Consider the following 23,394-nt stretch of genomic DNA (forward strand, 5'->3'; position numbering starts at 1 on the left):
TCATTAGATATATCAGCAGGGGAACCCAAGGCAATGGGTAGTAACCCCTCAAAGACATCACCTGAAGAAGAAGGCATATCAAATTTAGCTTGAGTGTGAGCTGAATTTTCTGAAAATATTACATCTCTACTGACAATGATCTTACGTGTGACAGGATTGTGAGACGGTACCCCTTGCTTTCTGCACTGTACCCAACAAAAATGCATTTGATTGCCTTATCAGACAACTTATGCCGAAACTCAACAGGTACATGAGCATAAGCAAGGCATCCAAAGACACGGAAATGATCCACAGAAGGCTTTCTCCCTTGCCAAACTTCATAGGGAGTCTTGGTCTTCAAAGCTTTTGTGGGTGCCTGATTTAAAATATAATTGGCACACATGAGACCTTCAAGCCAAAATTTGTGAGGCAATTTTTTGCTTTTCAGCCTACATCTATCCATCTCCATAAGAGTACGATTTTTTCTCTCAGCTTTCCCATTTTGCTGAGGAGTTAGCCTCACTGTAAGCTGATGTACAATGCCCTTGTCTTTCAAAAAAGCATCAAAATCTGCAGACAAGTACTCCCCTCCTCTATCAGTGCGTAATGTCTGTATCTTGAGTCCGGATTCATTCTCAACCATGGCTGCAAAGTGTTTGAAGACCATAAACACTTTTGATTTGCGTTTCAGTCCATAAACCCAAGTGTAGTTGGAGTAGTCATCTATAAAAGTGACAAAGTAAAGATGACCACCCAATGATGGAGTCCTCATGGGACCACAGACATCACTATGTATAAGCTGTAATTTTCGAACAGCTTTAACTGATCCATCCTTCTTAAAAGGAGATCTGTGCATTTTACCAAGAATGCACCCTTCACAGGCATGTGGAGGAGGTGTTTCAAGAGGAGGCAATGCATCAACCATGGCATGTTTTTGAAGCGTCATCAAGTTGCCATAATGCATGTGTCCATATCTCGCGTGTCATAACTCCGCATTCTGCATAGCAGCAGTAGGAGTGGAAATTGTAAGAGCATGTGCTGGTCTTTTCTCATACATGTCAAGCTGAAAAAGACCACACAACAGAGTGCCAGACAATCTCAAGGCATAGTCATGCTCTCTATCATGGATTGCACACATGTCATCTTCAAAAATGACTTGAAATCCAGCTCTGTTAAGAGTGGACACGGAAAGTAGATTTTTTGTGATACTAGGCACATACAAGACATCAGAAATTCTGAATGTTGAGCCATCAATGGCTGTAAGTTCAACTTCTCCTGTACCACGGACTGAATAGAAGGAGTTGTTGGCACATGTGACCTTTTGACCAACAGGTGGTGGATGCAGAGATGTGAAGAGACACTTCCTGGAAGTGATATGCTTTGAGGCACCGCTGTCAAAATACCATGTATTATGTGTCTCATTGACACTGAAAGCTGATGCATTTTTGGAAGAATCATAACTGCATGTCAGAAAAGCATAAGTGTCATCATTACAAGTGGCTGTACTATCCCGAGCAGCCAACTGAGAGTCTGAAATGCAAGACAAGAAGGCATAGTCGTGCTTCACAAAGTTGGCTGTAGCTTGCTCATTGTCAGATGCATGAGGAGCTGAATCTGAGACAGCCATACCGGAGCTGTTTTTCTTTTCTTTTGCAAGCCTTTTCTTGCATTCTCCAATGTAGTGACCTCGCTTTTTGCAGTAATGACATATTCCCTTCTTCTTGGGCTTACCTGCATCACCCTTAGCCTTTTGAGAAGGCTGTCCTGAACCACTGGAAGGCTGATTTGCTGAAGTCTTTGCCTGTCCCTTTACTTTAGGCTTGAATTTTGAGAGCATGGCATGTTCACCTACTCGTGAAGCCATGTTTTTCCTGGTCTGCTCTTCCTGCAGCAGAAGTCCTATCAACTCGTGAAAAGTGAGAGGATTTGCACCCCCCCTCAACGACAAATTCAGCGAGGTATGAAAGCTGAGATAAGACTCAGGAAGAGAATTCAGAGTAGTGGTAATCATCTCTGAATCAGGAATGATCTGATCAATATTTAGCAACTGCTCTTGTAAATCCTGTAGCTTTGTGAGGTGCATTGACATGGAGTCGCCCTCTTCCATATGTGTATGAGACAATTCTCTTTTCAAAAAAGACACCCTGGCATCATTCCGAGCTGCATACATGCTCTCCAAAATATCCCATGCTGCCTTTGAGGTCTTACACGACCGGATGTGTGGAATGATGAATCTTTTCACTGAAAGAGATACACGACAAAGCTAAAGCATCACGTGAATCCCATCTCTTCTGCTCTGGAGTGGTAGGTATAACTGCACCAATAACTTGTGCTGCAGCTGTACCCTGTGCACGACCTCTGCCTCCTCCTTGTTGGGGAGGGGTATTAGGTGCCACATTTGCTGGCCGGAACTCATCCCCACTTACATAGTCCCACAAATTACGAGAAATCAGAATATTGCGTACCATAAAACTCCAGAGGGAGTAGTTGGTACCATCCAGCTTGTCCTCTTGTGAGAGACCACTGAAACCGAAATCATTCTGATTTTGCTGGGCCATGTCTGAGAAAGAAAATACAGCAAATGCAAATCTGAATTCCCTTGCTGGGAATGGAGTGCACAGATCCCAAAAAAACACAGCCAAACACTAGCTAAAAATGCAACTCAAATCTCTGTAATGTCTCTGTCAGAAATTTTCTAGAGCATGCGATGTCTCCCAAAACGTGCCAAAAGTGCTTCAAAGCACTCACAGAAATGCAGTGTGAACTGAAACCTGTCAAATTGCTCTCCCAACACAAAAGCCCCAATTTGTGGCTTGAAATTGCAACCAAAAAGGGGGCAAATTTACTAAAAGCCCCAAATCTGTAATTTCTGAACAAAAGCCCCAAATTTGGAGTTGAAATTGAGCCAAATTTCACCCAAATAGCTAATCTCCTGCAAAAACGCCAATTTCTTGGTCAATCTTTGCAATTTGCTTGCAATGTGTGCCAAAATTTTTACAAAAGCCCCAAAACTGTAATGTGTCTGCAAATGATGCAGAAGTCCCAATTTCTGTGTAAACAGAAATGCAAACAGAGATACCTGCAACAAAACCAATGTCCTTTGCAATGCCCACTCAACTCAAAAACACCCACGTGTGATGTACGGCAGACAAGAAGAGCTCGTACTCTTTGTTGAAGTTGGCGCAGATGGGGTACGGGCAGTGGTAGTGAGCTTGTACGGATAGTATACGTACGGACTGTCAGTGAGCTAGTACGGAACAGTACGGAACAACCTGCGACTTGGAACAGTACGGAACAACCTGCGATTGGACTGTACGGTCGTATAGAATAGCAACCAAAAGGTACGGGTTGTACGGCGCTTTACAGACGGGATGTACGGACGAACTGCAGATGTACGGCGCCACACGTGCGGTATAGACGAACCTTTCGCAGGAGCTGTACGGAATGTACAGCGAACCGTACGGAGATTGCGGGCTGGAGCTCGAGGACGAGAAGCAGAGAGCAGGGTCAACCTGCTCTGATACCAAATGTGAGAAGGGGAGAGAGCAACAGTGAGAGCAAGAAACAAGAGAGTGAGAGAGCTGAAAACGCAGTTGCAATTAGATGAGAGTGTTACAACTGAATGGAGTGATAGGTTTTGTCTAAGTGACAAAAACTTATCCTTCACTAACCATAGTTAGTGAACTAACTGTGGTTAGGGGGAAAAACCTTTAAGTGAGGGAAAAGTGCCCCTAACCTACTTATTACATTACACTGGTCACTGCTAAATTATAGCAATAATTCTAACAGTCGCCTTTGCTTCTTACATCACATACTTCCTCAACCTGCTGCCACCACCTAGAGTCGATCATATCTATGTTTCCTTGAGCTTGTCCACCTCTCACCCGACACCTAGCACATCCCCACAAACAAACACACTTCATCTATAAGGCGATCCGATTCGACCACAAGCTACCTTCTACTTTGTTTGTTGATAATAATGACATCCCCCTACTCGGAGATAGAGCCGCTCCCTTCATCCACCCACCCATTGGATCGGTCCCATGCAATAGTTGGTAAGTATACGTCAACTCGGATTCAAGACCAAGCATCACCTTCTACCTAAGGTAGAGACCAAACGAGAATATCTCACCCCCCTACTCGAAGATAGAGCCGCTCCCTTCACCCACCCACCCATTGGATCGGTCCCATGCAATAGTTGGTAAGTATACGTCAACTCAAATTCAAGACCAAGCATCACCCTCTACCTAAGGTGGAGACCAAACGAGAATATCTCCATCAAAGTTACTAAACATTTTGTTTAGCAGTAACTCCAATGACATTTGGCAAAAGTTTCTCCAGCGGAGGTCTCCGTCCCCCTTATTGATCTAGCCATATGACATTCAAATGCACGCACACTTAATGACATCCCTCATCAGACGACCTCAGCCTCTTTGACACTACCTCTTGTTCACTTTTTACCACCGGTGATATCAAACGTGCAGCCCTAAAGTTACACAATAGCCGAGCCACACATCATTTGAGGGAATATACAGCAATGAGTAGTACATTGCATATGACTCAATTTAGCAAAGCTATATTTAACGAAGCAGTTTCCCTCACACCTAGATCCTCAACATTGTTGTCCCAATCCATAACGCAAGGAGATCCCATGAGCCAAGAAAACCACAGGAACATTATGATTGGTCATATCATGTCCAAGATTTATACATAATTACTTGGTCATTTGCGGTCTTAGGGATTCAGAGCTGCTAGGCAAGTAGCTTTTTAAAACCACATCTTCACCTTGAGAGGTGTCATTAAAGAGGCCAAGGCACAGAAGCACATGATTTATTGTTGCTTTGTGGATTTCTGTAAGCCTTTTGACACAAAGCCATGGGCTGGACTACTAGGGCATCTATAGGAGTTGGGGTATATTGGGACATCATTTGGTAGTCATGGCAAGCCCGAAAGGCAACTGATGGATGGAGGTGACCACTGACGATTGGGGTCAAACAAGATGGCTCTTTATCACCAACCTTGTTAGGGATGTACATTGATGAGCTTGAGTCATTCATCACGACACTAGGCAGGGCAGGCTCAAATCCCTGGTCCCAATACTCTGTGTGCAGATGACGTGGCCCTACTCTCCTCCACCGCGGAGGGTCTCAAGCAACATTTGGACGCACTTCAAACTTTCCATGACACACATGATCTGAAGGAACTTGGGAAAACCAAGGTTATGACCTTAAATACTTCCCACCAGGAACAGTACGGGCTCTAGTGGGGTCCTGCCCCAGCTAGTATCCTGCATATATACACGACCTGACCCATAGACTGGACCGAACCAGTCTGTGGTACTGCTGCCGTCAGCGAACCTCTGAAGAAACTGATTGTTGTCTGCCATCCTCCATGATCTGCTTCAGGCACCTTTCTCTGACAGCCAGCTGCAGGCTCTGCTGCCTCTTTGACCCCTTCACATGGACCTCATTTCGGCCTCTGCCAGGCCCTAAACCAGACCCAGAAACAGTCCTGTTTGCTAACCTGCACAGCAGCCTTTGATGCCGCCTTAAAGTCAGCCTTAGGGACTGCCCACACTGCCTACATGGCAGCCTGTTCAGTGCCCAAAGGGCAGACCATCTGATGAATCCCTGTTCAGCGGGATGCTCATTGTGACAGGATACACCTGGGAGGCAGCTCACAGGAAACAGATGAGGAGAGACAATGTTGGAGGGGTGGCAGTCCTATTCAAGTCTGTGGAAGGGAGAGTGTGAGAGCACACGCACACACACAAGCAGGATAAGAAACAAGAAGTGTGGGGATTAAAGGTATGTGTGTACCTCCCCTAGCACACAGTGAAGCTTTTATATGAAAGGATAAGGTTACAACACTAAGTACGGTGTACTTAGTGTACTCAACAAATAAAGTACTAAGTGTACTAACTGTACTTGGGTGGCCATAGAGCCTTTAGCCCAACAACCTCCCACTTAAAGGCAATATGCCCTCAAGTAAAAAATAAATGAGGCTCAACCTATACCCATCAACTGTCGGACACACAAGCACGATCGACACAAGAGTGTGGGGATAAGAAGTATGTGTGTACCTCCCCTAGCACACAGTCAACCTTTTATATGAAAGGATAAGGTTACAACACTAAGTACACCCTACTTAGTGTACTTAACAAATAAAAGTACTAACTGTACTTAACTGTACTAACTGTACTTGGGTGGCCATAGTGCCTTTACCCCAACAACCTCCCACTCAAAGGCAATATGCCCTCAAGTAAAAAATAAATGAGGCTCAACCTATACCCATCAACTGTCGGCAATGTGCAAACCGCTCTGCAGGCAAGCCTTTTGTCAACAAATCTGCTGGATTATCATCTGTGTGAATCTTGACAAGCTGAATCAGCTTATCATCTATTACCTCCCTGATGAAGTGATACTTCACATCAATGTGCTTTGTCTTTGCATGAAAGACAGGATTGTGTGCCAACTGAATAGCACTCTGACTGTCACAATGCAACAATGGAATATCACCTGTAATGCCCAAGTCTTCCACTAGCCGAGATAACCATAAGGCCTCCTTGCATGCCTCTGTGGCTGCAATATATTCAGCTTCCGTGGTAGACAAGGCTATGCACTGCTGCATCCTTGACATCCATGACACTGCACCTCCAGTGAATGTATAAACATAACCGGTAGTAGACTTCCGGTTATCTGGATGACCAGCAAAATCTGAATCCACATAACCATGCACCTTTGCATCTCGCTTGCCAAAGCATATGCACAACTCTTGTGTGCCCTTCAGGTATCTCATGATACCTTTCACTGCATTCCAATGCTTCTTGCTTGGATTTGCCATATACCTGCTAACCACTCCCACTGCAAAAGCAATATCAGGTCTGGTAGCAACCATGGCATACATGAGACTGCCACAAGCTGAAGCATACGGAATCTTGGCCATTTCAGCCCTATCAGCATCTGAGTGTGGGCTGTCCATTGCACTGAGTTTCACATACGGAGGCAATGGAGAACTAAGGGTTTTCCCACCCTCCATATGAAACCTGTGCAATACTTTGCCAATATATTCGGTCTGAGACAAATACAACAAACGCTGTCCCCTGTCTCTCCGTATCCGCATTCCGAGTATGTGATTTGCATCACCAAGGTCCTTCATATCAAAGGCCTCATGCAATCTTTTCTTAAGGTCATCAAGCTCCTTACGAGCTCTACCAGCATATAAAAATGAGAATGATTAAGCTGCCATTGGCAGCCCTTTTGGTATATAAGCAGTGATCGTCATCACTTCTCCTGAAACCTTGGGACTTCATGAAGGTATCAAATTTCTTATACCATTCCCTTGGTGCCTGTTTCAGCCCGTAAAGGCTCTTTTTAAGCTTGCATACAAGTGACTCCTTGCCCTTGACTGCAAATCCTTCTGGCTGTTGCATGTAGATCTCCTCATGAAGATCACCGTGAAGAAAGGCTGTCTTCACATCCATTTGGCATAATTCTAAATTCTCACATGCAACCAAAGCAAGTACAATCCTGAGTGTGGTCATCTTAACCACTGGAGAAAAGATCTCATCAAAATCAACACCATACTCCTGCTTAAAGCCCTTGGCAACCAACCTGGCTTATACCTTGGCTTAGCTCCAAGTGTGACTTTCAATCTATACACCCACTTGCATGGCAGTACTTTCATGCCCTTAGGCAACTGCACCAATTCCCAAGTACCATTTTTATGGAGACTGTCCATTTCAGACTTCATGGCTAGTTCCCATAGCCTTTTATCATGCATTTGCACGGCTTCCTTGTAACAGGAAGGTTCACCACAATTTGTAAGCATAATAAAATCTGCTCGTGGAACAAATCTGTCTGGCGGTTTCATTTGTCTAGTGGACCTTCGGACCCATTGGTCTTGCTGTCCAACTTGCTGCTCACCTAAAACAGGTTGCTGTTCTAGTAGATCAGGCTGCAGAATTATGCCTGGGAGGTCTTCCAAAGGTGGCATGTCCCGTAGTACATCTTCCGCCACTGCGGGCTGTCCATTTGGACCTGCTGCAGCATCATGCATTGGCTGATTACGCTGCTGTTGTGGCTGATTTGCAGCCTTCCTGAACTGTACAGGATGTCCCGAGTCATCAATGTCAACCTCTGAAGCATCAGAAGGCTTATCTGCTGCCTTAAACATACATGACTCATCAAATAAGACATCATTACTGCGTATTAGCTTCTTATTCACAGGATCCCATAGGTGGTAACCCATCTCACCACTGTCACCATATCCAAGAAAAATGCATTTAAGAGACTTAGGATCAAGCTTGCTGCGATTTTCTCTGCGTATATGCACGTACGCAGTGCAGCCAAAGACCCTCAAGTGCTTATAGGAAGGAGGTTTTCCTGTCCAAAGCTCCTCTGGCACTCTGCCATCTAGTCTTTTATTTGGTGACCTATTGATGAGGTGTACTGCTGTTTTTACAGCTTCAGCCCAAAATCCATGAGGTAAAGCAGCATGTGACATCATAGAGCGAGACTTTTCCTGTATGGTTCTATTCATACGCTCTGCAGTGCCATTTTGCGCTGGACTGTAGGGAGCAGTGAGTTCTCTTTTAATACCTCTAGCATCACAAAATGCATTGAATGCATTAGACATATACTCCCCGTCGCATTATCTGACCACAAAGCCTTCAGTGTTCTGCCTGTTTGGTTCTCAACCATAGCAAGCCATTTCTGGAACACTGGAAAGACATCACTCTTCAATCGAAGAGGATACAACCACACCTTCCTTGTGGAATCATCTATAAATGTGACAAAGTACCGTGCACCTCCAAGTGAAGGACTAGGCATCTCACACACATCTGTATGCACAAGCTCAAGTTGAGCATCTTTATGTCCTAATCTCCTTTTATGAGGACACTGTAACTGTCTACCATATATGCAGTGCTCACAAAACTTTAAATCAGAAAATTTAAGAGACGGTAAGTAGCTAAGGCGAGCCAATTGCTCCATTCCACTTATGCTCATATGTCCCATCCGGCTATGCCACATAGAAATATTCGAAAGTGTTGTTGTTGAGCCACCATACCAAAAGTTGCTAGAAAACTTGCTACTAAAACTAGATAATTGTGGGTTTCAGAACAAAAATAGATACTTGTTTGCATACCTTTCTCTTCTTGTAGCAAGGGGCATTTTCAAGACAGTTCAATTGGTCTTCTTGATGGCAAGGCACACACATGAGGACATTGATGTAATGTTCAGCAGGCTCTATAAGAGCTTCCAAGTGGGGACAAACATTCACTTTCCCTCATTTGATAGAGCTCGGTGGCATGAATATCAGCATGATTACATACTTTAGCATGAAGAGCATACATTGTGTCAACCTTAGATCCTCTGGCAACAACCAGGGCACCTTTGGTGACCTTCCAGAAACCATGACCAAAGCTGGTCACAAAACCTTCATCATCCAACATGCCAGTGGAAATCAGATTTTTCTTGACTTCGGGTACATGCCTAACATTGTGAAGCATAAGCTGAGTACCATCAGCAAATACAAGCCTGACATCTCCAATACCAACAATACTGCATGCATGATTATCCCCTAGAAAAACGACTCCATTACTGCCTGCTGCATATCTTACAAACAATTCTTTGTAAGGTGTAACATGGAATGAGGCACCTGAGTCAATGATCCAAGAGTGCATGTCTGCAAGATCTCCTGCATGGAGAGAATGAGCATCCAAAGTAGAGAGAAATAGAACCTCTCCCTCACTGTCATAACCGTGTGTAGAATGAAGCTCTTCAATCTTCACACTGCTCTTGCCATTGCTTACTGGTACAATTGCTTTTGCATCTGACGCATCAGTGTTTTTGGCTTTGTCTCTCTTATCATTTTTCAGTTTAAAGCACTGCTTTTTAGTATGTCCCTTTTTGCCATAGTAGTAGCACTCAACATCTTTGTTGGAGCGGGACTTGCTCCTCCCTTTTCCCCTTTCCTGAGATTTGCCTCTTTGCTGACTTCTCCCCCTTGCATTTAAGGCATTGTTAGGCTTTACTGCATCTTGAGCTTTCAGCTTCTGCTCTTCTTGCAAAATCAGCCCTGTGATATCTGAAAAACTTATGAAAGTGTTTGCATTTGTTACAGCTGTGGTGAATGTATCCCAACTTTCAAGAAGAGAAATCAAGAGTGCCATACCCTTGGTTTCCTCATCCACCACATATTTTTGATTTGCAAGTTGAGTGACAATTGAATTAAACTCATTGAGATGAGCATCCATGGAGGTCCCTTCCTTCATCTTCAGATTGAAGAACTTGCGCAGCCAATATATCTTTGTGGATACACTCTGCTGCTCATATGTGTCCTGTAGCTTTTTCCACACACCCCAGGCTGTTTTTTCACCATCCACATTCCAAACACTCATGGAGTGACAATTCAATTATGGACTTTGCTGACAGATCAGCTAGTGCCCAAGCATCATCAGATGTGCCAGTGGGCTTCACACCTTTGTGTATAATAGGAGCATGAAACTGCCTGAAAATTAGCACATTCAGGACCATCTTTTTCCACATTGGGTAGTTAGCAGCACCCTGCAACTTTTTAATATTGAGAAGAGAAGATTCCGAGGATGAAGCCATTACAATCAGCAAGAAATATAACCCACACTTGGTACCTGACTCCCTGCAAACTAAGTGCACAGATGCACTTGTAGTTGTGCTCAAAAGTTAATTCCTGCAATTTTCTCCCACTTAACAGTAAATACTGTTTGTTTCCTGCCGGCTGCAGATCCAGAAAAGCAATACTTAATGCATTAATTGATGCTCTGTAGTACAGTACAGCAGTACCTTGATTTGACACAATGTATGTCCCTGCTGTAACAGTGAAAACAGCACTGTTTTATGCACTTTAAACTTCAGTAAAGTGACTGTTTACAGTCCAAAAATTGACTCCGGACAGTACCCGACTGTACTTTCTAGTATAGCAACAGAAATTGACTGTATAACTGTCCAAAACTGTCAGAATTAGACTTTCTCTTGCCTCTATAACTGTGTTACACAGTTTAGAACTTGAATGAGGCAAAAGCCCCTTGACTAGAAGCCAATTTTGAAGATTTTAGTGCACACACAGCTTTCCCAAAGCTCCTTTGATCACATAAAGCATCCAGGTGTTTCCCCCAACACTGATATGCATAACAATGTCAAAAGCCCCAATTCATATGCATCTGCCACTGTCCCGCAAGTCATAAAATGCATCAAATCCTTGCACAAATCAACTCCAATTAGGAGGATATACGCAAATAAGTGCGTGTAGAAGCCAATGCTTGGCTGTGGCTACAAAAGCCCCTTGATTCCACAATTCAGAATTTCTCTCACATTGGAGGCATAGATCTGCAGATCTACCTCACTGAGAACGGAAGGAACCAAAAAAAAAAAAAAACGGGTGAAGCGGGCTGCTATGTCCGAGCTCTCCGGCGACGGCGATGGCGAGGACTTGCACCTGTGGACACTTGGCGCTTATGGCGAATTTGCTGGTGGCTTCGGCCCGGGCTGGCGCCGATGGCGTCGCTGGTGGCTACTGGCCGCTGGCCGTCGGTGGCTGCTGGTGGCGCCGCTGGCTGCTGGTGGCCGCTGGTCGCTGGCTGGCGCCGCTGGCTGCTGGTGGCCTGCTGGCCGCTGGCGACGCCAATAGCCTTGGCGCTGGCGTCGCCGGTGGCCTTGGCCCTGGCGACGAATAGCCTCAAGGTCTGCTAGCGTAGCGCTAGCAGCTGAAGGTACGCTGACGATGGCTGTGCCTAACGATGGATCATCGACAAGGCTGGTAGGGGGCGCTTTCTTGCAGGCTGTCGCTGCTGCCTAGCGATGGCTGTTGGTGCTCCTTGGCTACTGGTAAGACCCACGTTTGGGCACACCCACGAATAGGCTCTGATACCAGTTGTGGAAGGGAGAGTGTGAGAGCACACACACACACACAAGCAGGATAAGAAACAAGAAGTGTGGGGATAAAAGGTATGTGTGTACCTCCCCTAGCACACAGTGAAGCTTTTATATGAAAGGATAAGGTTACAACACTAAGTACGGTGTACTTAGTGTACTAAGTGTATTAACTGTACTTGGGTGGCCATAGAGCCTTTACCCCAACAAAGTCACACCTAAGACCGTGCAGATCTCACCCATGCTTCTGACTATCAGTGGTTCATGCTACAACAGTCAACTGTTTTTCCACGACTCAATCGAGAGCACCCCCCAGTTGGAAAAGTGCCCTAAAACCCATGGCGAGAGATGAGAATACATGAGCAAGCCTTGAGCAACCTTACGACGTCTGAGGCGTAGTGGATATCATGTCATAAGAGATGGGCCTTTCTTTCACATAGGATGGATAAGGTGATCTGCTCCTTTCGAGAGGGGGATTGTCATCCTGCTTCAACATGTATCCACTTGCTTGGTACTATTTCTTTTTGTTTTTCAATAGTATGCTTATTAAGAAATGAAACGTTTTCCTACTGTTCAGTTACAGACAATGGAGACTAGGTCTAGCATTTGAAGGTGGACCCCCTTGCTTGGGGTTATGGGCATTAGTGACCCACAAGAGTGATGGCCTCTCTTTGAGAGGGACATCTGGAAACCACACCCCACCTGAGTACCCAAACATGGGACCAATCAAATGCACAGATTGCAGACCGACCTAGGAACCATTCAAGAGAATGTTCCCTGAGCTTTGGGTGTGGGCCTTGCAACATGCCAAGAGTAATGGAGATACAAGATAAGACGACAAACAAATGAGCTCAGTATGGCTCAATTATGACCTTATAGTACGTCAATAGATAGTCTAAGCTGTTAGGAACCCGTGGGTGCGATCAGAATTGAATTTTGACAACTTTGAAATTTTAGGGTTTTTGGGAGTGATGTGGCAGCTGACACGTGGCAGACTGCCAAATGGAATCTGAGCTGGCAGGTCAGTCCACCTGTCCCACACATGTGGCAGCATGCATGGCAAGTGGCAGGGCATGCAGGCCAAGTGTTTGGCCCCAAATCTGGTAGATTTGGGGCAGGTTGTGGGCTGTCCTCTTTGGGACTGCAGCCCACCAAAAATCTGGGACAAGTGTCCACCTTCCACTCTAGGCCTGAGGGGGGGGCTGAGCCTATAAAAGAAGGCCTCTCCCTTTCATTCCTCACATGAAAATTTCGTCACTTTTCTTCTCCCTCCTTTTGGATGATGCAGCAAAACCTCTCCAGCTCCTTGGGTGCAGCCAGCTTCTCCCTAGGCCATTCTCTCACCTCAGCAGCACTTTCTCTCTACAACAGCACACACTCTCTCTACATCTATCACTCCATAAAGGCTTTCTCCCTCTAGCCTACAGGCTGTTTTTATAAGCTGTTCTCATTCCAGCCCCATTTCCACACTCTCCTCACCCAAGGTAGCTTCAGAGGCATCAAGGACTTCATCTACAAAAGGGTCAAGTCACGAAGGGAGCTTGTATTGTCAAGTTTATCTCATTTACAGTACTATTTCATGTTGTTTCTACTATCTTTCTAGAAACTAGTGCTTGTCTCTAATGTTGGATGTAAGTGGTGATTGTTGCAGGCTTCTTCCTTGTGGATTGGGCAAGCCAAGAGTTGAAACCTGAGCTTGGAGTCCTCCTTTTTGTTGTCTACCTTGTACATATGCTCTTGAGTCTTGTATCTAGGTCCTAGGTTTTCATTGAGTTCATCAGTTTGGAAGGTGCATTGCACCTTGGTCTTGTATCTCCATTTTCAAGAATAAAGTGAGCCTGGATAAGGGGGGGGGGCCGTCTTGGCCCCTCAATCATATTGCATTTTCCAATGATGTCACTTTGTGTTTAAGCTGTATAAGTCTTAATTCCAGCTTAATTGCAAACTCTTAAGTTCAAGTATATGTGTTTGGCAACTCGCAATCATCTCTTTCAAACGCCTCTGCAAAATCCGTTGTCTGAATTGATAGAAAGCATCGAGTAGTTTACAGGGATCCCACACCACAGGATGGGGTCTTCTTTCCAAGGATAAACGGACTAAGATCCTCAGTCTTGAACTGCTGTAACGAAGACCATTTTATGATAGGGCTAGAATTTAGATGTGTGCTATAGTAACCTTGAGATGAGATGCCATGTGCACTGCTCGACTCTTTGGTTTACCCAGATGTTGTAAGTCATTTTGACCTTTTTCACTTTGTCCCATAGTCCGTGAGGCCTCCCGACTGCGTACGTTAATATGACTCTCTCTCTGTCTCTGCAGATTTCTCCTTTTTCCCCTCTTTGCATTTTTAAGTTCATGACTGTTGAGCCGAGATATTATGGCAAGCAATTTTGTGAAATCCCAGTGCTAGATTGGGGTATTTGAAATCGTGCTTAAGAGATGGTATTTATTTGCCTTCAATGATCCATCTATTCTGAGTAAAATGGCTTGAAGGATTTCACTCATCTCTTTGGACTTGTAGAGGTGATACAAGCCAACAGCTAATGTGCACAAGATTAGCACCTGCTAAGGGATCAAATAATGTCTTGGTTTTTCTCTGAGTCACTTTTCCTCATTTGCAAATGCACAGTTCCGTTCTTTGTTATACATGCTAGACACTTGAAGTTTTCAGGATTGACTTGCTGCTTGCCTTGTAATGCAGGCGGAGGTAGAGATGGATGTTTTGAGTATCAACAAGGCAACGGTCAGATTGAAGAGTGACTTTGTACCCCTAATTCGTTCAGGAGGATGGGATGATATTGGTTGCCGGAGGCAGATGGAGGATACACATATTATTGTGAATGATCTAGCTTCTCAAGGGGGAGGTTCTGGAGCCTATTATGGGGTGAGTCTATATAGCCTCGTTGTAAGGAATCCTGCATAGTTTTGAAATGAAGGGCATAGTTGACGTGCCATCCTTTGAAAGCCAGCCTCTGCTTTGTGGAGCTGATTCCAGTAGGTTCTGGATGAGTGTGATTGCATGTAGCATGCCAGCAAGTCAAGGCCCTTATTTTGGTTAGGAGGCCAAAATCCATGTGGGAATCGTGTGGATTTTTTTGTCTGTAATATGGACAAAAAAAATCCACACGATTCCCACATGCATTCTGGCCTCCTAACCGAATTACAAGCCTTGATTTGCTGACAGGCTACGTGCAATCACACTGATCTAGAATAGGAAGTAGATAGTCAAGTAAGTGTTTAGCAGATCCACATATGCTGTGGAGAGTTGGAATTCACTGGTGTTTGTGTTAAGTGCATACTCAGAACCACAAGGTATAATATGACATCCTTATTACTGTAATTATTTATTTTGAGCCTATTAATGTCCAGTTTCTTGTTTGCATTATTGATTCTGTGGTGCACAAACTTTCAGGTGTTTGATGGTCATAGTGGGAAGGATGCTGCTGTGTTTGTGAGAGAAAACTTGCTGAGGTACATTTTAGAGGATGTCTCGTTTCCTTCATCAGCAGAGAAAGCAGTCAAGCAAGCATTCTTGCGGACAGATCAGGCCTTTGCTGAAGCTTGTCATGTCAATGATCGGCTTTGTTCAGGGACAACGGCACTTGCTGTGCTTGTATTGGGAAGGTTAGTTTTTGGTGATTCTGTAGATCAGGTTTGCTATTTAATATCTATAAGCAGCAACCACAGCAGCAGCAGTGAGGGCTCGCTAGGTTGGTGCAAGGCAGGGACTTGTTTTTACTGCCGGTCTTTGGACTTAAGCTCTGGATGAAAGATCAGTTTTCTTGTGATTGACTTTGAAACAGTCGAAGAGGCATTATGATTATAGTCAATTGTGAAGGGACACTTTAAGGCCTCACGATTGAAATTTGTGAATGCTCCTGATATACTTGTAAACTGCTATCAAAAGTCTGTCTGGTTTGTACAGTCCTTTAAACATGCATACGGCGCAAAGTGATCATATGAACCAACATGCATGCAATTCTTCGAGCTTATTGTTTGTTTTTTTGCAGCTGGTCATAATTTGCCTTTAAAGGCTGGAATTCCTGGCATTTAGTTAACGTTATTATTACAAGTGCTTCTTCTATCGGAGTTTTCAGAGCTTGTTCTAGTTGAATAGCCAAGAGATTCTGTCTGAGAATTTGCAGGGGTTTTTCTGATTAGTGGAGCCATATAAGATTCTTGTTCTAGGACTTTCCACAGTGATATGATGCATGGATAAAGTGTACAAGAAACGCTGTAGTAGCCATTAACACATATTTTTTATATAAGCTATTAGATAGTATCCGTATACTATTGCTTTGGCTATTTTTTGGAGAATGCATGTAGATCCATGACTTTGCTATCTTTCAAGGGAATATCTTATTTATTGCAGCTTTGATCTTCTTGGTAACTAGTATGTACTACGGTGTGAGTGAGTACACTGTTAAGTGCTCATCTACAAAAGGTGCAATCATGATTTCTTAAATAGTTTTCCGTGTTAATAATAGAGCCCCCATTAACTTCTAATCACCATAGGGATAGCTATTAACGCTCGTGATTTGATACTCTCATCATTTACTTTCCAAAAAGTTAAAAAAATCTTCTTCATTATTGTGTTTCGTCCTGGCACGAAACTGAAACCTTAAGCAACCTCAAACTCAGCTTCCAAAGGAAAATTGCAGCTTTCTAGTCAATGTGCACTTCAGAAACTGTGCCCAGAGGTGGCTGGAGATCAAATTGCAGCATCAAGAACCACTCTGGAACAAATCGCACTTGGAGAAATACTTTGTTTGGTGGCTGGAAATCTCGAACAGGAGAGGAGTAGTGAAATTGAGGCACACTCGCGAAGGTTTGATAACGAATTTCTACTTTATTGTATGCCTCTCTCAACGATTGGGCTGGAATACAATTCGCAGTAAAGAGAGAGTGTGGGAGAGGGAGGGAGACAGAGAAAACACAGCACTAGGGGCCAGAAAGAAGGGCTGGCGCGTGTGCCCCCCCCTCTCCGCCTCCCCCCTCCCTCCTCTTCAATGTTTGTACAACTGGCTCATAGAGGGAACATGGAGCTGAGTACAATCCTCAATACAACTTAAAGCTCAGGGGCTCTTCTTTTATAGACTAGGCCTAACTCGTGCTTTTCCAAAAGCTAGACCTGCTTTCTAGCCTAAAATAAGCTGCTTTTTACAAAAGCTAGCATTTACTTATTTTCTCCATAACGAAAGCGCCTTTCTGCGCCTTTCTCCAAGTGGGGCACCTTTTATGGGCTTTTGACTCTTGTGGGCCCTCCGTAAAGTGGGGCACAACTTATTCTTGTGCTTTGGCTCTTGTGTGACTTGCTTTTTGGCACTTGCTTCTTGAATTTTGGGCCTTTTTGCACTCTTTATGTTCCTACACATTCAATCACTTTAACCCTTAGAGGTTAGTCAAATGCATGCATTCTATTTCTTGTACTAATCCTAGTCCCTCGTGTGGCGTCCTCACGGTTCTCAAAGCAAAGTAAATAAAAGTTATTCTGGTCAACCAAAGTCAACTTTCTTTGACTGAAGTCAAACTAATAAAGATTCGTCTAGGAGAAGCACCAATTAGTGACAGGAACATTGAGTTTTTAGCAAGGCAAATACAACTTCTATTATCACAGAAGACAGCTGTACTTTCTGTTTGTGGCATCCCAATTTCCCTGGATAAAAGCGTTAACCATATGGCTTCACATGTACTTGTGCTTGCTACTTTGTACTCTTATGTCAGTAGATGATAATGCAACCGTTAGTGCTTTTTACTACCACAACTTACTGCACTTAAACCCAATGAAAATCACAGAAGACAGCTGTACTTTCTGTTTGTGGCATCCCAATTTCCCTGAGTAGAAGCGTTAACCATATGGCTTCACATGTACTTGTGCTTGCTACTTTGTACTCTTATGTCTGTAGATGATAATGCAACCGTTATAGCTTTTTACTACCACAACTTACTGCACTTAAACCCAATGAAAAAGCCAAACCTATAGTAGATCTCTTGTCATCCACTGAGCCTACGTAATCAGTGTCAGTAAATCCATGTAGCTCAAAAGGGATGACTGCATCCTCTCATTTTGAGGTTGAGGGCTGAAACCTCTCAGTGCTCTCTTAAGGGAAAGGGGAAAGATTGCTTTACATAAGATTGCAGAGTATTGCTTTACTTCATATGAAAGATAGAACTGAAATGTACAATATTGCTTGAGGAAAGAATATGTGATTAAGGGGCAAAGCAAACCCCCCGCCCCCGTTCTTCTATATCTAGGCTCTTTATTACAATGCGATAATATCAAGGTGTTGAAGTAAATCTTATCAACACCTTCCAAGCTTGAGACCAAACTGAAAGGACTTAGACTATAGCCGGAGCTATGTACAAGACATGAAATGAAGCTCAAGGCTGAGCATAAGTCTATATACATAAACAGTGTATCAAAAGATAGCCTAGGGGCTCTCGGCTCAAGGGGTCTCCAATCTTGAGGGAAGATGCCTGCACTACAACCACTGCTTCCACACATCAGTAACATTTAGCCAATACTTTGAAAGAAAGAGATTTTGATATAGCTCAACTGTGTGCTTCTAGATCTCTGATGCAACTTCAAAATCTATGTAGAAAACAATCTAAATCTACTAGAGGAGTTGCTGCAGGATTAGAAGTGCTGCTGCGGATTGTGTGGGGAGGAGCTGCACCAGGGAGAAGCTGCTGCAGAGCTCTGTGGAGAAGGGACTGCAGAGAAACAACTGTGTGCAGAGCTGCGTGGAGCATGGACTGCAGAGCTGTATGGAGAAGGGACTGCAGAGAAAGAACTGTGTGCATAGAAGAGGCTGCTGCTGCAGGAGAAGCTGCTTTCTGCCAGAAGAGAGAGAGTTGCTGCAGGGGGAGCTTTTGCAAAGGAGGAAGACTGCATGGGAGGCAGGAAGGAGGAGGCTGAAGAGTATGCACCAACAAGAGGGGAGAGTGTGTGTGCATGAGGGGGGGGGTGGTCATCCATAGATGTAGGGAGGAGCCGGCTTCCAATGCTGGAAAAAGTGCATGCCCAAAATGGCGTGGAGGGCTGCCTCCCTCGGAATTTGGTGGGGTGCATGGGGGCTAGAGTTCCTGCAGTGTCGTGCCATGGTTCATGCATGGCCCACACACATCCCCATAGGCTGCCATGGGTCCTGTGCCACCTCATGGGCTGCCACGTGTCCCATGCCACATGTCAAGACTGCCATGTTATCAAGCGACATCAACATGCCACTTGCCATGCTGAAATTGTGGACCGACGCTACTTGATTCAATACTACTACTACTACTTCTTCAATACTACTACTGTTGTCACCCTTAGGTTTTTGGCAGTAAGCGGGCTAATCTAGGGTTAGTTTCAATTTGGTTGGCCTTCCCACATATTCTATAAGGTCTATTAGGTCATCATCTTGTCTTGTATCTACTCTTTTATGTTCAGAGGGCCACACCCATGGCTACCCCAAACATTCTATTCAATAGTGACTAGGTCGGTATGCATTCTATGCATTTGATTGGTCCCATGTTGGGTACTGGGTGTTCTGGCCTTTACGTTTCTCACACAATAGCCCCCCTCCCCCCCCCGTTAGTAAAAACCACCTATTAAGTAATTAGTTGTTGCGGAGAGGGAGCGCGATGGCCAATTAAGCTAAGCTCTTTGCACCAAACAATTGAGTGTTAAGTCCATCATCGAGAAGAGCTGTTCGAGAAGCTTTTGAGCTCTAGAACGTTCTGCGACAGCGGGTATATATAAGGGATGAGGGGAGTGAGAGAGAGCCAAGGTAGGGAGAGGAATACTGAGGGAGAGGGGAGGGCTGAGAGGGAGGCCGGGTTCTGGGGCAGCTTCCCAGCTGCAATAGATTGTGTCATGGGAAAAGATTTGGCTGCTACTGCATGAACCACTGATACTAAAGTGTTTGATACATGGTCAAGATCTGTATCATCTTGAGAGAGATCTATTAATGTCTATAGAAGATTTCACGGATCCATGAGACAAAGTACCAACATCAAAAGTGACTTACTACATTTGATAGCCAGAGAATCGGGGGAGTGTACAAGGCTATAGGGCATAGCTACATTCTAATACTATCATAAAGTGGCCTTTATAACATCAGCTTAAGATTGAGTGTCTTTGGGGTCTTTGGGTTTGGATTTGAAGTCCCTAATCAATGCTTGCCCATCTCGATAAACGCCCATTTACCTGTCTTGCGTGCTTCCTTTACTTTTGTGAGCTCACTGTTTCTTTGTTTGAGCTGGAGCAGAGTGAGCTCTTTAGATGTCCAAATCTTTGTACCCTTCAGCTTATATCCCTCTGAAGTAGACATGTGCTTGTGTGCTGTTTTGACTGATATTGCAGTGCTCGATTGGGAGAGACTAAAATGAAATCGTTTAGACTTCACAAGCAGTTGTAGCTTGAATGAAGAGATTTTGGACTACTTTTTGATTAGCCTTCTCCTTTAGTGCTAGCCTTCGTCATGGCTGAGTCTGCCCTTCACCTCCGGAGTGTCGACAGAAACTCAGTACAAAGACTTTGTATAAATGGATGCTCAAGTATGTGTGGGTGTGTGGATTTGTATGTGTGTGAGCATATTTTTATACTATGGTCTACACCCACTGTTAGGTGCTGATGATGTCAATGGGGATGTCATAGTAGCTAGTCCCTGCTATTCGTGATGGAGTTTATGGTTTTCAACCCTATGAGTGACTATCATGAGATTGAAACTGTACTATGTTGTGTTTTTGGAGGATGAGTTTGGGGGATTCATCTACGTATACCATTTCCGTCAGCGCACAGAGAGAGAGAGAGAGAGAGAGAGAGAGAGAGAGTTGAACATTGGTATTACTGCTATCTGAGATGACAACTGTTTCTCTGCAGGAATTTGCTTGTTGCTAATGTGGGAGATTGCAGGGCAGTACTTTGTAAGCGTGGAAAGGCTGTAGATATGTCAAGGGATCACAAGGCTTGCTGTACATTCGAAAGGAGACGCATTGAGGAGTCTGGAGGTTTTGTCGACAAGTGTGGTTATCTGAATGGGGAGCTGACTGTTGCGAGGGCATTAGGAGACTGGCATATCGAAGGTCTTAAAGAGTTTGGTGCAGACGGGCCTCTCACTGCTGTGCCTGAGATGCATGAAGTGACACTATCCGAGGAAGACGAGTTTTTAATAATGGGATGTGATGGCCTGTGGGATGTTTTTTCTAGCCAGAATGCCGTTGACTTTGCACGCAAGCAGTTACAGCTACATAATGATCCACTGGTTTGTTCAAAGGAGCTGGTAAAAGAAGCTCTTCGTCGGGATACCAGTGACAATCTTACTGTTGTGATGGTCTGTTTTCAAGATATTCCTCCTCCTCGCCCTGCTCCGACCACAACTCCTGTCAGGAGGAGCATTTCTGCAGAAGGCTTACAAAGTTTGTCAGCTGCCCTTCAGAAGGTTGTGGAAGGATGCATGTGAAGGGCAGCCTAAAAACCTGAGGATTATCAGTCATAAGTTATTAAAATAAGCGAGTTTATGTAGCAAGTAAGGTACCCTTACTTTCATCTTGTTTTCAAATCCTGGACTGGTCTGATGATCTGGAACACAGAATTCTTGGGAAGGTTAGGTTGCCGTTGAGAATTACAACTGTATCATATGCGGCTAGGTTTAATTCCATTTGATACACATCAGTTTTGCCAGAAGGATGTGGAAAGCACTTTGTGTTCTTCTATCGCAAAGGCAAACGAGTGCCACAGCCGTATGCTACTCCTTTCAATCTCGCGGCTCCATGTCTCTCTCCTGATGTCAAGCTATGATTTTTATAGTATCGAGGACTTAAGATTGAAGGAAAGCTTTAGGCTAAGCAGTGGGTATTTTGTGATAAACAATTCTTGATCTGATTCATGGGGGTTGGTTAGAGTTAGAATCTTGACCCCTAATAAGTCCTTAGACACTGATACAAGCGGTGAAGCTAATCAGACAGAATTGGAAATCAGACCGGTGTCCTCTACCTTTTGTTTTCTGCCAGGCAATCTGGCTATCACTGTAAGACTATTCTCTCAGATGATGATGAAAATTGTCTCCATTGATCATAAGCAGTTGACATCAGCCTTCAGAAAGGATTTTAAGTTTCCTATGGCTTTTTCTCTGGATTTATTACATTTGTCTTACAGTTGCTTTTAGTAAGGGGATGTGATTTTCTTGGGTCTTGGTATGCCATAATTTGTGGAATAATATTGTGACTCAACATATTAATACATGTGAATGGAGAATGCCAACTGACTCCACCCTTCCGTTCCCGCCTCTCCTCTCTCTTTGTTCGGTGGCTTTTGCGGGTATAAATATTTAACTTAAGTGTGGGCATTGAGTTCATTTTTACCTGAATACTAGAAGTAAACGATGGAAAGTATGCATAAATCAAATGAGTTTGATAGGACTCCATATGTCTGTTTCATGGTTTAGGACATTGAGACGGCATTGTTAGTGACTAGAGGGTTGTTTTGTTACTTCATGACTGTTATTGGTGAGACTTTACAATGGACACCATGCTGTGGTTGTATCATTCACTTAGGAGTACTTGATGTAGCTTTGAAAAACATTAAATATAGGTACGTGATTTACCGAGTTAGGAAGTAACCTGACATTGAGGCGCATTGAAGTTAGATATCATTATTGGAGGGGATTTGACTTTAAAAGACATTAGCAAGTTGAGCTTGTAGACGTATTGAAAAAATTTGAGGGTGGTCCATGATTGCCACAGTATGAAGTATCAAACCCATATTCTATAGCCGTGTGCTCATGGGACGTGTGCTAGCTCTTCGTCCATGATTACGTGAAGACGCGAATGAAGAAAGAAAGTGAATCTTCAATCACTTGTATAAAGGAAATAGATTTTGCAACCCATAAAGGACTTATTTATTATATGAGCTCGACTAGCCATTCATTTATCCAGTAAAGCAAGAATAATAATAGGATCGCGTTCGACTTGGTTATACTATATGTGGATGTCCCTAATTAGCTAGCAACTGATCTCTCACCTATGCCACCCCCCACTCCATGCACTCTTTTCATAGCTGGTGGTTCCAAACATGTAGCCTTGAAGCTTCACAACGGTTTGATGTCCTACAAAGTCCCATTAAGAACTTTGCCGTGTTTTGGAGTGAGTAGCTAGCACTTGAGCAGTCATGGCACTTTACAAGAGTCTCGGGTGGGGTTTGAACATGTGCAGGGTTAACTGAGGAGATCATGCGCACCATTGGGGTCAAACGAGACTAACCTTGTTTGGCCCCTACATAGATGAGCTTGAGACCTTATTGGGACCGTAGGAGGGGTTGGTAACTCTCTAGTTGGAGATTTGCTTCAGATTCTCTTGTACGTAGATGATGTGGTCTTACTATCTTCCTCAGTTGAGGGTCTCGAACGACACTTAGATGCACTTTATACCTTCTGTGAGACACCAACCAAGGTAGCCATGCACAGAGAGACTTTACCTTGGATGGGTTGCCAGGGGAGGTAGGGGTCATGTTCTCCAGCTTGAT

At 44.1% G+C, this 23,394-nt stretch overlaps 1 protein-coding gene across 1 annotated transcript in view; it reads left to right on the forward strand.

The window, feature by feature from the left end:
* LOC147888164 (putative protein phosphatase 2C 27) overlaps positions 1 to 21,992 on the forward strand; it is a 65,081-nt gene extending 43,089 nt beyond the window's left edge. Inside the window, exons 2-4 of the mRNA XM_087393194.1 lie at positions 14,590 to 14,772; positions 15,301 to 15,512; positions 20,755 to 21,992. Coding sequence (XP_087249320.1) covers positions 14,590 to 14,772; positions 15,301 to 15,512; positions 20,755 to 21,334 — 975 coding nt within the window. The 3' untranslated portion in view covers positions 21,335 to 21,992. The remainder of the gene's footprint in view (positions 1 to 14,589; positions 14,773 to 15,300; positions 15,513 to 20,754) is intronic.
* The last annotated feature ends 1,402 nt before the right edge of the window (positions 21,993 to 23,394 follow it).

Source organism: Dipteris shenzhenensis, chromosome 22, assembly GCF_047967505.1.
Source record: "Dipteris shenzhenensis isolate YYH24624 ecotype China chromosome 22, Dip_SZ_1.0, whole genome shotgun sequence".
Lineage (NCBI taxonomy): Eukaryota > Viridiplantae > Streptophyta > Polypodiopsida > Gleicheniales > Dipteridaceae > Dipteris > Dipteris shenzhenensis.